Source organism: Corvus hawaiiensis, chromosome 5 (genome assembly GCF_020740725.1).
Source record: "Corvus hawaiiensis isolate bCorHaw1 chromosome 5, bCorHaw1.pri.cur, whole genome shotgun sequence".
Taxonomy (NCBI): domain Eukaryota; kingdom Metazoa; phylum Chordata; class Aves; order Passeriformes; family Corvidae; genus Corvus; species Corvus hawaiiensis.
This window is the reverse complement of record NC_063217.1, coordinates 73869041-73883423: the sequence shown is the minus strand read 5'-3', so window position 1 is coordinate 73883423 and position 14383 is coordinate 73869041. Positions and strand designations below refer to the sequence as shown.

The following is a 14383-nucleotide window of genomic DNA, read 5'->3' as shown; positions in this document are numbered from 1 at the left end:
GAACCCAGAGTGCCCAGAGTATTTCTTTGCTGTTTTTAAGGGTTCTTACCCCCCTGAACAACACTGTTTTAGCCTCCAACCTTGGAAAAAATTACCAACGGTCAGACAAGAACTAGAAAATACAGTGGTGTGAATTAGGTGACAGACTACTATGTAAGATTGTCACAGGGTGAAAAATTTAGAGGTTTTGGGCTTCTCTTTGTAGTAAATAGATAAGAGTAAAAAATATCAAAATGGAGGATTGTTGTTGTTCTCCAAACTTTCTTCTCCTTCTTCTACCACTCCATTTCTGCAGTAAAAGTAATTTGGAATGATTGGATAGAGAATTCCGCAGTTCCTGGCTGTGTTACTGAATAATTGGTAGGAAAGTGAAAATAATATATGTTTTTAGTAACTATTTGTTAAATTATCTTTAAAAGGCCATGTAAATCTTGATAATTAGACTTCTCTCCTGCTTTCTGTGCTCTATGTTATGCCTGGGTCACACTGGTGGCTCTGTTCCTCTGATAAGACTTAATAAACAACTATCTGGCAGCATTGAAACTCCAGGAAAAGTCTCAGTTTATCTTTGAAACTCCTTGCAAGGACTTTTAGAAAATACTCTCCCATCAGAAGGGATTTGATTTATGGCACGGTTCAGTGTCATGAAGGTGTGGAAGATTTTACGTTGTGTGGCAATAAAATCACAACTCCACTATCTCAGTTTATAGCATTTAAGGACACCCAGCTGTGAGCAGTGCAGGCTTGCAGGTACATACATGACCATTTCTCTCTTTTTTCTTCAAAGATAGATATGTCTGTGTCCCAAACTACTCAAGCAGCTTCCTTCCTACTCAGGGAAGCACGTGTCTGGTTCACCTTCACCTTTGATTGTTCTGGAAGCCCTTCCTTGGAGCAGTTACTGTTGAGGTTTAGGAGAAAAGGATTTTTATTACTGCAGGCACAGAAATTGGCACTGAGTGGTGGTGAAGGCAGCTGGGAGTCTCTTCCTGGTTTGCAGCCCCTTGCCTGGGACTCCAGCCTGTCCCTGACAGAAACTTCTGGTGATGGGCACAGCAGGATTTCACAGCAGAGGGAGCATCGGTTTATGGCTCTGTGTATGGTCTCACAAGGGAACACTGTTCAATAGGCTTCAAAGTGATTCAGCCCTGGCATAACCGTGGCTGTGGCCACATGTAATATAGCCTGTAGCTCTTTAAAGAGGATTAGCCTTAGATCAGGGACAGCATTCATTGCTGGATTTCATGTAAAGTAGAATATGCTAATGAAATGGAAATGTCTATAGCAAACATTGCATAATATTGGGAACCTCAAAATTGAGCATTGTGTCTTGATATCCCTGCTGGGAGCCAAACTTTCATACTCTGGTTGTTGTTTCGAGAAAAACTGAAGTTTATAATACCACCATGAGCTCTCTGTAATAAATCAAGACCTAGCTTGCAGTTTTACAAGCAAAGTTAAAAATATAGCAACAAGCACTTGAAGGCAACTTTTCAGACTTTGTTGAAAAGTCTTAAAATATCTTCATTTGGGTTTTCTGCAGCAGGCATAGGCTTTGTTTCATCCTGTGTTCTCTCCCCATCTGCCCATCCATTGCTTTAAACACCGTTTTTGGGTTTACAGGGGTTGCAGCATCAGTCCTGCAGAGACACAGTGTTTCTGACATGCGTTTCTGAGCCACTGCACCTTTTTAAGGCACTTTCTGCCTGTACATCCACCTCTACCAGCAGCCCAGTAGGCTTCATTTGGCTCTCCTATTTCACTTTTATGCCAGTCTTCAGAACGCTTGAGATTTAGCGTTGTACAAATGTAAAAAAAAGTCTCAAGGTGACCCCCAGTTCCAACTGCCCGAGTCAAGGCATTTTGAAGGGTTTTATTTACAGATGCCATGGACATCTCTCAGAAAATAATTTCAGTGGGAGCTCTGGGGAGTCACTGTCCGCTTCTCACCTTGGTCGCGTTGTCGCCTCTCAAGGAACCCGTTCTCCCTGGGTTTTTCAGCTGCACAGGAAACTTCTGGCCCTGGTCCGAAGCTGCCTCTGTGCCTGCCCTTGGAAGTGCTCAGGCCCGCTCCGGGTGCTTCCCTCCTCGCACAGGGAATTCCTGTGAGCTCCATCGCACCAGCCCGGCCGTGTGTGTCTGCGGCCCGGGGTTTGGTGCTCACCAACGCCAAATATAAACCACAGTGATGGACATTAAATACCCCGATGGGCCCTTCTGCCTTTGTGCACTTGAAGTGCCTCATCCCAGTCTGCTGGGGCATAAAAGTGCAAAGAAAGCCTTTGGGAAGAGGGTCCTTCTGGCTGCACTTCCAAAACGTGCGCTCTCATTGCTTAGTCGTTTTTTCTTTCTGTGCAGCTCCATATCTCAGGATTTTGTTGTTCTGGGATTTATTTTCCATGCTTTTATTTTTTTTTTTTATTTTGCTGTTTGGAAGGTTTGGGGTTTTTTTCTGTAGACGTGGAGGGTGGTGATACATATTCATGAAAGAGGAGTCTTTCCAGCCCCTGCCTGCGTTGACAAAGACTTAGCTGTTTCACACAGCAAGCTGACTGGAATTGTGTGGGGCCTGCCTGACCAGATTAGAGCAAACAGCCAGCTTATTCCTCCAGTCGTCAGGCCTCCCCTTCCTAACAATTTCCCCAATTGTCATTTTGACAAGGCTGTCATTAGGTGATGGCTTCTTTTGGCCATTTTCAGATAAAGATAATTTCCTTAACTTCCATTTTATTTGACAACAAGTAGTTTGGGAGAGAAAGGAAGTGCTTCAGTAGTTTATGGATTAAGGGTTTGTCACTTCAAAGGCATCTTTGATCTAAAAATATGTGCTGTACCAAATTCATTATGCCTTTTTTCCTTTTTTTTAGAACTTTTTAATTTATTGATCTGCCCCTTAATTATTCCCTTTTTTTTTTTTTTTTTTTTTTTTTTTTTTTTTTTTTTTTTTTACATTCCCTAGTAGTACTTGGGATAGCAGTGGTGAGGGAAAAGCACCCAAGTGGCCTCTCTGAAAAGTCATGACCAGGGCAAAACAACAGGTGCTTTTGTTCTATACCCTGCTTTTAGCCAGAGGTCCTGCCTGCTCCTGCCATGGCAGCTCCATTAAAAACTGGGAGACAGAGAATAAGCTTCACATTTTGTGTTGGTCTGGGTCACTCCTCTGGTATAACTGGCCCAAAACCATGGCTCTGGTGTAGGCTGGAGATGGGTTTTGACTCCCTGATGCCCCTTTGGCCAGCTCCGTGTGGTGAGCAGTTGCCGTGTGGCTCTGTTCTGTGTCTGTGCTGCACCAAGAAATCCCAAACCTCATTCCCACAAACAAAACTAGAAAGGCTTTTTCCCCCAGGATGTTTGCAGCTGAAATGCTCTTCACAAGGGACTGAGCTTTGGAACAGGCAGGTGCAGTGGCCATCGCATATGTTGCTTCCCAGACCCCATCCACCCGAGGAGGGATGCTTGGAGATGGATTTGGGAATCCTTATGTGTGTGTCCCTTCCAACTTCAGATATTCCATTATTCTGTATGGGCAGAGTTTCTCTTTGGCTAGTTCTGCAGGGAGAGGGGGATGTGGTGGGGGTTTGAATATGGATCAAGAGCAGGGCTTTTCCTGCCTTAGCTGTGTCAGGCACTGGGCTTCACTTTCACCCCTCCTCTTCTTTTTAAGATCCACAAAACTCCATCCTTGGCTACAGCAGTGTAAATCCATGATGGTAGCCCATTATCCCAGCCTCACACAGGCTTAGCTGGAGCTGGAATTTGTCCTGTATTAATATTAATACCTGTTCTACCTAATTACTTCAGCTTTTCCTGTTGTATTACCTCCACATTATAGCAGCCAGCAAAGCACCTCCTTGCTGCTGGAGGCTGTTCTTGATCCCATTTCCAAACAGAAGCACTTCTGCTTCGGCTCTGGCTGGGGAAGCTGTGCAGGGGCCGGCTTTTTTTTTCTTCCCTTTTGCCTGCTAATTGGCTGAGACCACCAGAATTTGGAGGACACAGATGTCACTGATAGTTTGCCTAGGGAGCACATTCATGCCCATCTGTTGCAGTCTAGAAGGCTGTTCATATATCCACAAGGCCTTCATTTAATTCTTGTCAGAAAGTAATGTAAATCCAGTTTACCTCAGAGGTCACAGCCAAGATTTATGCCAATGAGCCCCCTGCAATTTACACACACTGTAGTTGTATAGGATGAAAAGAAACCCTTTCATGTTGGTGCATATTAACAAGAAAGCTTGCCTTAGGAGAGGCTTTTTGATTGAGATTCTTCCTTATTTTAATACAGCCAGTTGGGATAGCCAGCTTTACCAAAAGAAAACATCTAATCTTTAAGCCGGAGAAGTAAACTAGCTTACTAACTAAGTAAAGCCCCTAGCAAATCTATTTATTTTATAAAACCATCTTTTTGCGAAGAAAGGTAAATGCTCTAGGAAAACACAAGCATGTGTGCACTGAAATATTCAGGGAAACTGAATTCGCCTTCTGTGGGAGATGACAGTAACTCAATTATTGAAATCTTTGCTAAGTTATCTTGAGCCTGGCTTTTTTTTGGTTGGGTTTTTTTTGTGGGTTTTTTTTTTGGTTTTGGTTTTGGTTTTTTTTTTCTGTTTGAGTTTTTAATCCCTCAAGCTGCCAAAGCCAAAAATAAAGCTGAGCTATTATTTTTGACAGGAGTGGTGGGAAGGACTCCAGAAGGCTCGTGCACAAATCCACGGGAGGGAGAGCAGCCGAGGGTGCTGTGTGATGTGCATGCTCCCTCTTACCTGCTGCAGGTAAAAACAGCAGCCTTAGTGTTCCATTGCTCTTCCAAGGACAATCTGCTGCAGATTTTTCTGTCTCCCTACAGAAAGCAATGGAAGATAAAATATCATAATATGGAGTGAAGGTGAGACTGTAACTCCAACAGCTACAACAGCTCTAGCACTGCCTCTGTGTCGTGATTTCACCCCTTGTCTTTATTTAGCAAGAGACTCTAACAGCCTAAGGAGCTTCCCTAAAAATGAGTGTGGCTTCATTAACCTCAGGGAAGCCCTGAGTGGAAGGGCTGCAGTACACCAAATGAGGCTGAAGGGAAAAGCTAGCAGTGCAAGTGGTGCAGGTACTTGAATTGAAAATGAGCTGTTAAAAAGAAACACTCCTAAGTACTTTGGTTATTAAAATTGCTTGTAGGAGCAGGCAGAGAAAAGCAGGATACAAAGATGGATCAGGATGTGCCAACTTGATTACAAAAGGGTTTCAGAGTTGGGCACCTCTGCTGCTTTGGGCTCAGTGCAGTCTGAGGGTGTTCCTTTCATTTATGCTGGCTGCGCTCAGAAAGATCCTCCTCCCTTTTCCTCCTTCCTCTTCCCTAGTTTGCCTGGTCCATGGATTTTAAAATGTTTTGGGCGTGAAAATCAGTATCATTTGCACGGTGTCATAATGACCGGAGTGGTTTGGGATTAGGAGGCAGGAGAGCAAGGCGCCGCAATGAAAACAGGGCTCACATTCTAAGTTCCAGTGTAACACTTAAAATAATTAAAATGTTTATTTGAAAGTCAAAACAGCCTCAGTCATAAATAACTATCCATTCCTCAATTGATTGTGTCGAGTCCCAACCGAGAGCCCTGGGAATAAGGTTTATTTGCTCCCTGTTGGGATTAATCCATAAATGTAGTCTCCACATGGAACTCATCAGGTCTTTGCTTCCTCTTCATTAGTCTCCCTGGAACTGGAGGGTACCCTGAATAAGATGAAAATTAGGATAATATATTTTCAGAGAGAAAAGGTCTGGCGATCTCTAATTTGTGTTTCAGGACCATAATGCTGTGGAAAATTTCCCAAATTATGTTGTCCGAGAAACCGGCGCTTGTTATCCTTGCTGCATTTGAAGTTTGAATGCAGCAATTACATCTTCTTTTTCTTAAAGCCTCCAAAGCTAATTGCAGTCTTAAACCAGCTAGATTGACTCCCGGGCTTCCTTCCATCCACGGCAGAACTTAAAATTCCTTTCTCTGGACAGATCATTTGCTCTTCTAGCCCAAGGGCTCTGAAACGTCACAGTACGGCCCATTTCTTATTAAAGAGATCATTTCTCTGTCGCCCACCCAATTCTTCCCTCCATCCCCCTTGTTCTGAACCCCGGCTCCAATTAGAAGGCAACCACAGAAATGTATTTTCTCATCCTCTGAGACCTTTGGAATAATTTTTCCTCATGTTTGATGCGAGGAGTTATTTTAATCCAGGCTCCAACCAGAAATGGCACAGATTTTTTTTTTTTTTCCTCATAATTTCTGTTTCAAAGTGTCTAACAATTACATTGAGCATTTAAAAGCTAGGTTTGCCCAAAACTGGAGTAAAGGAGCTTTCCTGTCGCCAAGGAATGCTTAAATCCTCACCCTGATGCAAAACTGGTTTTATTACGTGTTTTCAAAGAGGATTTTTAAGTGCGTGCTTAGGAAACATTTTTGTCCAGGCAGTTTTGCAGCAGGTCAGGCTGCAATTTTTACCACTTCAAAACCACCTCCTTAAAGTACCACTTGTTAGGATTTAAGGGAACTTTGAGAAAGCTGATTAGTAACCATTGAGAGGGTTCTAAAGGCCTCCAGAAGTTTTTGCTGTTCTGCTCTTGGGCTTTAGGCTCAAGTCCTGTGTTTCCCCAGGAAAGCTGCGTGCCTGGTTATTTCCCCCTCCCAGCTGTCACTCAATGCCACAGCTGTCACACAACACAACTTACAAAGTGGCATCTGTGTAAAGGATGCTGATGTGGTTTAAAGCTCTGTGGTGCATTTTAAGCTGATTTTATGATGCGAGTCATTGTCCCCAGTGGTGGGTCTCAAAAGACTCTCTACCTTCTGAGTACTAATGTACAGTTTATTGCACTTTTCTCTATGGTTCCAGCACTTCGGTGTTGCTGCCGTTGTAAATCATTATTTTATTACTCTGTGTCCTTGCTGTTTATTCAATTCTTTGGAAAAATGTACTTGAAGAAAAATCCCTTGCTTGCTGACATTCATAGATCACTGTTATGGACCTGGCAGTTTCCCGGTGAGTTAAATCCTCCCGATCCAAGGAAGCCAAGTGCTGTACTTCCACACTAATTTGAGCTTCCCTGCTAAGCCCCTGCAGCTCTTTGTGAGAGTGGCAGCTTGTGTGGCTCACAAAGCCACGGGGCCCTCCTGCCTGCAGTAAAGACCCAACAAGAGCTGGGCTTAAAAGTCTGATTTGGGACTCTGGGCTGCATCACAGAGAAGTGGAGCACATCCATGAGCTCCCTTGGGTGCTCCTAGTGCCATGTTATTTTTTGTAAAGGGAAATACCCCAGTGTTTGCTTGCTTTAGTTTGTCTTCACAGCAAATCGTGCTTATGAGCATTTATTTACAGGCTGCGAGGTGGCAGCTGAGCACAGGCCTTGTCCAATGTGCTTCTGCATGCTCTTGAAGCAGTTTCCAGGTCCCAGTTCCCAGGACTACTGTCCACAGTGGGTTCGAGGCAGGTGTGTATGTGCTTGGTAGTCACTCGAGTGGGCTCCCTGAAAAATGAAATTTTTGAGAAATCAGTTACACAAAGAAATGGAGTCCAGGCCAGATGGCAGGGATGCTTCATCCCAACCTGGGAGGTACTCCTGGGGCAGCCACACACTCCTTCCCACAGGGCTGGGTAATCAGATAAATCATTTAGCAGATGTCAGTGCAGTTAACAGAGCAAGCAACACTGGCATAGGTGTGTTAGTGTGACTATGCTTTTCTTTTCCCTGATGGATACCCAGCAACTGGATCAGCTTGTCTAGACCTGGCAGGGAGCAGAGGACTCTGCTTTCTGCCTGTTGTCCCCAGGTTCAGAGGTCTGTCCCTGCCAGGGAAAGGGGACCTTTGTGAACTAGGATGTGGACTTGGACCTTGTGCCATGAGCAAATCCCCTTGTTGTGCCCTTTTTTTTAGACTCACCTTTGTCAGTGACAGGTAGTTCAGCCCCATCTCCTGCGTGGACTTTGGACCATGCTGTAGCTTTGTCCCCAGCCCTGTCTCTGGCCCAATCTCCTTTTGCTCCTGATGGGAGCCCCTAAATGGGCCCTGTGCCTGGTGCATCCACAGGGGTGTGATCCCAGCACTCAGCTGTGCTCAGCTGGCTCAAACCCTGCAGAGGGTGGCCCTGGTGGCTTTTATTTGGGCCTAAAAAGATGGGGAACACTTTCTAGGTTTTCCTTCTGCCTTTATCCATGGCTCTGCCTCTGGCTGATCCCTTATTTGCTCTCCAGCTTCCCTTATGTGCTTGTGTGCCTTCCCTCGGTCTCCCTTTTACGGCTACTTTTTAAATTTCTCCTTTCTGTGACATTTGTCTGTGGAGTCAGCCAGAGCCCCACTGAGTAGCTCCTGCCTCCAGGCTCTTTGCTGATGAATCCCATCTTTTGCCCTGCTCCACCTGCCCTTCCAAGGCAGCCTCTCTGATCCTCTCTGCTTTCGCATGAGTGCATCTCTTTTGCCCTCTGCTTTTCAGTCTGGCAGCTTGCTCCTGCTCGGTGCTGTTGAGAGCACAGCCTTATCTGCCACCAGCTCCGGGATCCAGCGATCCCAGAGCCACAGCAAAAAGGGAAAAAACTGCCTGGAAGTGTAGCAGCTAAACTGTGAGTGGTTTCCAGTCAGCAGAGCAAACTGTGCCTGCGTGTGTGTTCCACTTCCTCCTTCACAGCCGTAGTGTTTCCCCAATTTTAGATATGTTTTCACTGAGGCCGTTACTGGCTGTATTGCTTCAAACTGCAGGAACAGTTTTCTAAGTGAAACCATCATCACATTGGTGGGGAGAAAATAAACAAACCCGAAATATTTATTTTGTGCTTAGTTTTTGAAAGCTGTCCAAGTGTTCTGGCAGGTGCTGAGCCAGATACCTGTCATGGAAATGCTGGGGGTTTCCTGCATCACCACGGGCAATGCCCTAAGCACCTGGAGGGCTTGCAGTGGGACATACACGGAGAACATTCACACATGGGATGGCATCCCAGGGTAAAAGAGAGAGTCTCCATGGACTGGGAAATGCACGCAGCATCCCCCACTCTGCCATTCAGTCCAGGCTAACTGCGTGCGACAGCCTCCCAGGGTGAGAGCCTCCCAGGTGCAAAGGGCTTCAGCACAGTCCCGACAGTCACTTCCCTGCTTGGGATGTCACGGCTCCATTGATGAGCCCGTTCTGCCTCCCTGGCACCTCGGAGATGTTCCCCTCACACACTGTCACCAGGACCCTGCAGTGATTTCACACACTCCTCTAATAAAGTCCTCCGAGGCTGTCATGTATTTTCATGTATTTCCCCTATTATTTCCCCCTGCTTGAGCCTTTCAGATAATTGATGATACTTTAGTTAATCATTTTCCTCCTCCTTTGTTTGCCAGGTACCTCAGCCTTGAAGGGATCCTTTTCATTTGGACCCCGTGTCTTCTCCTAAGTAATTGATCACCGGGCACCCGGGGACACCCAATTCACAGCCGAGTGGGATCAGCCCTCATGAATAATCAAAGCGCCGTGGCCGTGCTGCTGCAGGAGTGCGAGCGAGCTCTGGACACGCTCCTGGCGGCAGAGGCCGGCACGGGCGAGGGAGAGGAGCGGGAATACCGGCGGTGCCAAGGTGAGCTCTCCCCAGGAGCGGCGGCAGGACTCCAGCCCTCAGCCAGCCCTCAGCCCTGCCCTATTTTTCTTCTCCGGGCAGATGAGTGTCAAGAGATGCCTGGATTTCGAGGCCATGAATGGGATGCGGGCTACAGGCAGGCAGGGAAAGAAGTCCACTTTGTTGCAGTGAATTGCTGTCAGTTCTAATTTTAGGCTTCAGTAAACATGAGGCTGTAAGGAACAGTTTAGTTTGGGAAGAACAATGCCCAAAAGTTTGCTGATGCACATAAATTTCAGTTATTAAAAAAAAAGAGAGAGAGAAAGGAAAAAAAAGGATGCAACTTCTGAATAAGGGCACATATTTCCTCTCCTTTCATAGGAACTGGGGGAGGGTCCTCTCTGTTTGTCAGCTTCTCCTCATATATTAAAGACCTCATTGCCTGAATCTTTATCTTGTAAAATGTGTGTGACCTCTGTAAGTGGTGTCCAAGGGGAAAAAAAAAAAACAACAAACCTTCCAATATCCCTCTTGAAAGGAAAACCCATGCTGGCTAAAGGCTGGAATAAATAACCAGGAAAGGAGGCAGTGTATAGCGAGAGCTGTAATAAAAGGATTCCTCATTTGTTTCAATGCTGGCGTTACCTGCTGGAAACCAGCAGCTATTTCGGTATCGCCGTGGCGCTGTGAAGGGAGAATTTATTATTTCTTAATTCCAGCGGAATTAAGGTTTCCCTTTGCGTGACACATCTGCGGCACTGCCCGTTTCCCAGTTTGATGTTAATAATGTTTAGTTTTGCCTTGCTTGAGTGGCTCGGCCGCAACGTTAATGTGATCTTTAAAACCCTTTGTTTGTCCCGGGGCGCGGAGCCGTTGAGAATATGTTTTTCCGACCATCCTTGTTCTTGCTGGGAGGTCAGCTGCCTTTTTCTGAAGCACCTAAGTCTGTTTGCGCTGGAGGGTGGCGTGTAGGTTTCTGTTATGGATACTGGAAGATTTTTCTCCCCTCTCCTTTTGTTTCCAACAAAGGGTACTTTGTTTCGTCGTCACAAATTCTTTTAAGTTTTATTATGGCTCTGCAGAATAGGCTCTTGAACTCCTAATCAGGTAGCGCTTTTCCCCCCCTCATCCTCCTCCCTCCTTTTCTCCTATTAAATACCACAAAGTATGAGAAATAATCAGTTTAGTTCCAGATAAGGTAAATCAGTGCCCTTATAATCACTCGATTAGACACGGTCCTTCAGGTAAACTGCTTCAGGAAATGGGCGATCAGAGCCTGAAGTGCTGCTCGGGCTTTTCCGAGGGCCGTGTTCCCATCAGCTGCAAGAGAAATACCCAGCAGCGGGGTGGTGACAGCGACATTAATAACTGCTGGGGCTCTCTGCCCGGGGAAGGCAGGGCCTGCAGGTCGGCGGCTCTCGGCTTCGGGGGGACCCTCCCAGCGCTCTCGGGGCTGCCTTTGTTCCCCCCGGCTTTTTCAGACCTGGTGCAGGAAGGACTGAAAGCCAAATCCATCGAAATGGTGGGGAGAGGGGAGAGGAGGAGCACATCCTTATCTGACTTCAGGAGGCAGAATGGGTGTTGGGTGGGTCTGGATTTCTTCTTTATTTCTTTTTTAGGCTAGAAATCATTCCAGTCCACTTCTGTGCCCATTCAACCTTCTTTAATTAATGAGTTTATCTTGCCAGCGATAAGAACAGCTCTCTGTTACAAGGTTAAACTCTTGTCCTTGGAGCTGGATCTTCCTTAGGAAAAGACTTAGGAAGTTCAGTCTTTCTACATGGGAGATAAGTCTTTCTGTCCATACTTTTGTGTTCCTTGTGATGAGATGAATATCCCTGTGATGAGGTAGGATATCTCTGCTCCAGCACTGATTTTCTGGTGACAGGTGTGAGGGTGAGAGCACGACCTCCTCTCCCCATTAGCTCTGGCACTTGGCCACCTTGCCAGCACGGAGGGCTGAGCCCCTTCAGGCACCACTTCAAGAGGATAAGGAAACCGGGCTTCACGTTCAGCCAGGACGTGTAACGGGAAGATTTCCAAACCCCATGTTTCTTTGGGACAGCAACAAGTGAGAAAACGTGGGTTGGAAAAAGCAGTAGCATTGTAAACTTGACTTTTTGGAAGAGCGCCCTAAATATCCAACTTCCTGGTTTTTCCTAAGAAAACCATACTGGTGAATGTGCTGCAATATGAGCATGTAATATCCTTCTGATGAAGTTCATTTTCTACAGTCCCTGCATAAAGGATTGATTAAAAATATGTAGTAATGCATTTATTGTGTTGCCTCGTTAAAGCAATGATGGTCTCTGAGCAGGGGTTTTTCAGGGGATTAATGGCCAGAAGGGGCCAGATCTGCAGCTGATGATCACCATTAACCCCATCTGGTCAATAATCCTTGTTAATCCACTTTTATTGGCCAGAGAGGCTGCCCAGCTGAGTGGTTAGCACGGCACAGCACATCCACATCACCCCTGTTGCAAGGAAAATGAAATGTGGGCTGTGGCTGAACAGAAGGGAGAGATTCAAGCCCAAATCTCTGGCTGTGTGCTCCTAGCAGTTGCATCCTCAGCTGGGTCAGGTTGGAGATCCAACCGAAGCTGATGGCGTGGCTTAGGATGAGTATGGAGAGGGAACAGGGAGGGAGAAACTGCTCAATTTTCATTATTCGTTATAAGCCCTTAGATTTCTGTCTAACTGCTATCTATGGTCCAGGTTTATCTCCCGGGTTGGAAGTGGCTTTCTGGGATGGCTCTGCCACTGTCACCTGAGCAGGAGGGACAGATCTTCTGTGCTGTTGACCCCGCTGTCCTCTCCTCACACAGGGGAACAGGTTTCCTCCTGCCTCTTCTGGAGCGGCTCTTCACGCCCAGGCAGCCACCGACTTCCTGCTAAAAGCCTTTTTAATGGCTGAAGGCTCCCATTTACCTGGAGGGCAGTGCAGCCAAGGGGAACGGATGGCAGGCCAGCTCCCCTTCCCTCCCCACGAGGCTGGTGACAAGGGCTAAGAGCTGGGAGCAACTGGGAGAAGGCCTTTTTGAGAGATTGGTGTCGTGAGTGCTGCGGCTGAACCTCCTGCAATATCCTCACCTGCTCTTTGACCCTTTCAGCTCTGCTTCCTGAGGATGTGAGGAGCCTTCTGGAGGAGGCAAAGGAAATGAAGTGGCCCTTTGTGCCGGAGAGGTGGCAATACAAACAAGACCTTGGCCCAGAAGACAAAACAAACCTGCAAGATATGATCAGCGCCAGGCTCCCTGACTTGCTGGTATGAAGTTCAACACACCTGTGGTGTAAAGTGTCCTGCTGAGGTGCTTGGGGGGTTTCGCAGGGCAATTCTGGTTCTGTTTCCACTAAGGTAGTGCTCCCCTCTTCCCTCAAGGACTGGCATTAGAATAACACTAAAATGCCAAGTGTTCACATCATGTTCTTTAAAAAACCTATGAATTTGACAAGAATGCCGTGCCTTGTTTAATTCCGTGCTGCAAGCAGGTCATCAGGATCACTCACTGTAGTAAGAGCTTGCACAATTCATCACCTGCTCTTCTTTTTTCAATAAAATTACATGACAGAATCCCTTTGAGGACCACAGCTGGCCAAAATCTAGGCAGGAAAGGCAAGGATTCAATGTGATTTCTCCTGTGAGTAAAGGATTGTTGGCTGTGTAAGGAGTTGCAGAATCCCAAAGGTCCTTGGGGATCCCACCCCGTAAAGTGATTAAGATTAAAGATTAGAAAGTGGCAAGAAATGTGGATTTCTTTTTTGCTTTTCTGATCTTCCTAGAGACATGTCAGACATGTGCCTAATAGAGGACACCTTTTTTCCATGGTAAATGTAGTATCTGGGCTAAGGGCTATCCCTTTTCCAGGACAGGAATAAAGATGAGGTTTGTGAATTTCGTGGGGTTTTTTATTCCCATGGTGCATGTCTGAAGCCAATACCGTCCCCATTCCTGCCTGTTGTTAATTCCAAGGTGACCAGGAGATCTCACCTGCCCCAGAGAGCCCTGCCTCAGTGAGGGCAGCAGGTTTCCTTTGGGAACAACTTTGATTCCTTTGAACAGCATGGAGCGACAAGAAGCTCAGCAAAGCGAACTGCGGGGCTGGGAAGTGGGAGCCCCAGCGTCCCCACGTCGCAAGGCTCCTGAATTTCCCCGGGGAGGGCGGGGAGTGGCTGCTCTCGGGTATTTATTTTCTTTCTCCCTTTGGTGTGTGTGGCCTCAGACAGAAATTTATGGCGGAGGTTGACCTCCTTTACAATCCCGGCGCAGCTCTCTAACTTTGGAGCGTTTGTGTGCTCCCTCCCGGGATAAACACCTGCAGCAAACTCCCCGAGAGACCTGGCTAGATGGGAGATTAATGTGGCTGTAATAGTGCAGCAGTGTTTGCGGCATTATGCCCTCTCCCCAGGTAGATGGATCTTTTCTGGGATGATACCAATTATTTATTGCTGAAACATCTGTTGATAACTGCAGCTGCCCTTGTTAAACAAAGCCTATCGTGGGGTCAGAGACTATAGGGACCTAAAATCCTCCTCCATGCTAGTTTTGGACTATTCACCCACTCCCCCTGAAGTCCATTGGTTGCCGTTGTCTCCAATGTTTCATCCTGCGGTGGAAAATACTTTGTAAACGTTGTGCTGCCTTTCCCCATGTGCTTTGAAGTATTATTTCATCTTCATCGGTAATTTATATTCCAGCGCTATTGTACCATGGGAAAAAGGGAAAACCTTTTTTGTTTTCAATTTAATTGTAGATAGACTGACATCTTGACCTGTATTATTAGTATTAGTCAGGAAAAGGGATTTTTCCCCCCT

At 46.3% G+C, this 14383-nt stretch overlaps 1 protein-coding gene across 7 annotated transcripts in view; it reads left to right on the top strand.

Annotated features, from left to right (window-relative positions):
- ALPK1 (alpha kinase 1) overlaps positions 1 to 14383 on the top strand; it is a 39446-nt gene that overhangs the window by 4058 nt on the left and 21005 nt on the right. For 5 of the 7 annotated variants that reach the window (XM_048303696.1, XM_048303695.1, XM_048303699.1 and 2 more), the window contains exons 2-4: positions 4672 to 4772; positions 9360 to 9592; positions 12682 to 12836. In XM_048303696.1, the coding sequence (XP_048159653.1) occupies positions 9472 to 9592; positions 12682 to 12836 (276 nt within the window). In that variant the 5' untranslated portion in view covers positions 4672 to 4772; positions 9360 to 9471. The remainder of the gene's footprint in view (positions 1 to 4671; positions 4773 to 9359; positions 9593 to 12681; positions 12837 to 14383) is intronic. The other 2 variants (XM_048303694.1, XM_048303698.1) reach the window with 1 other exon arrangement.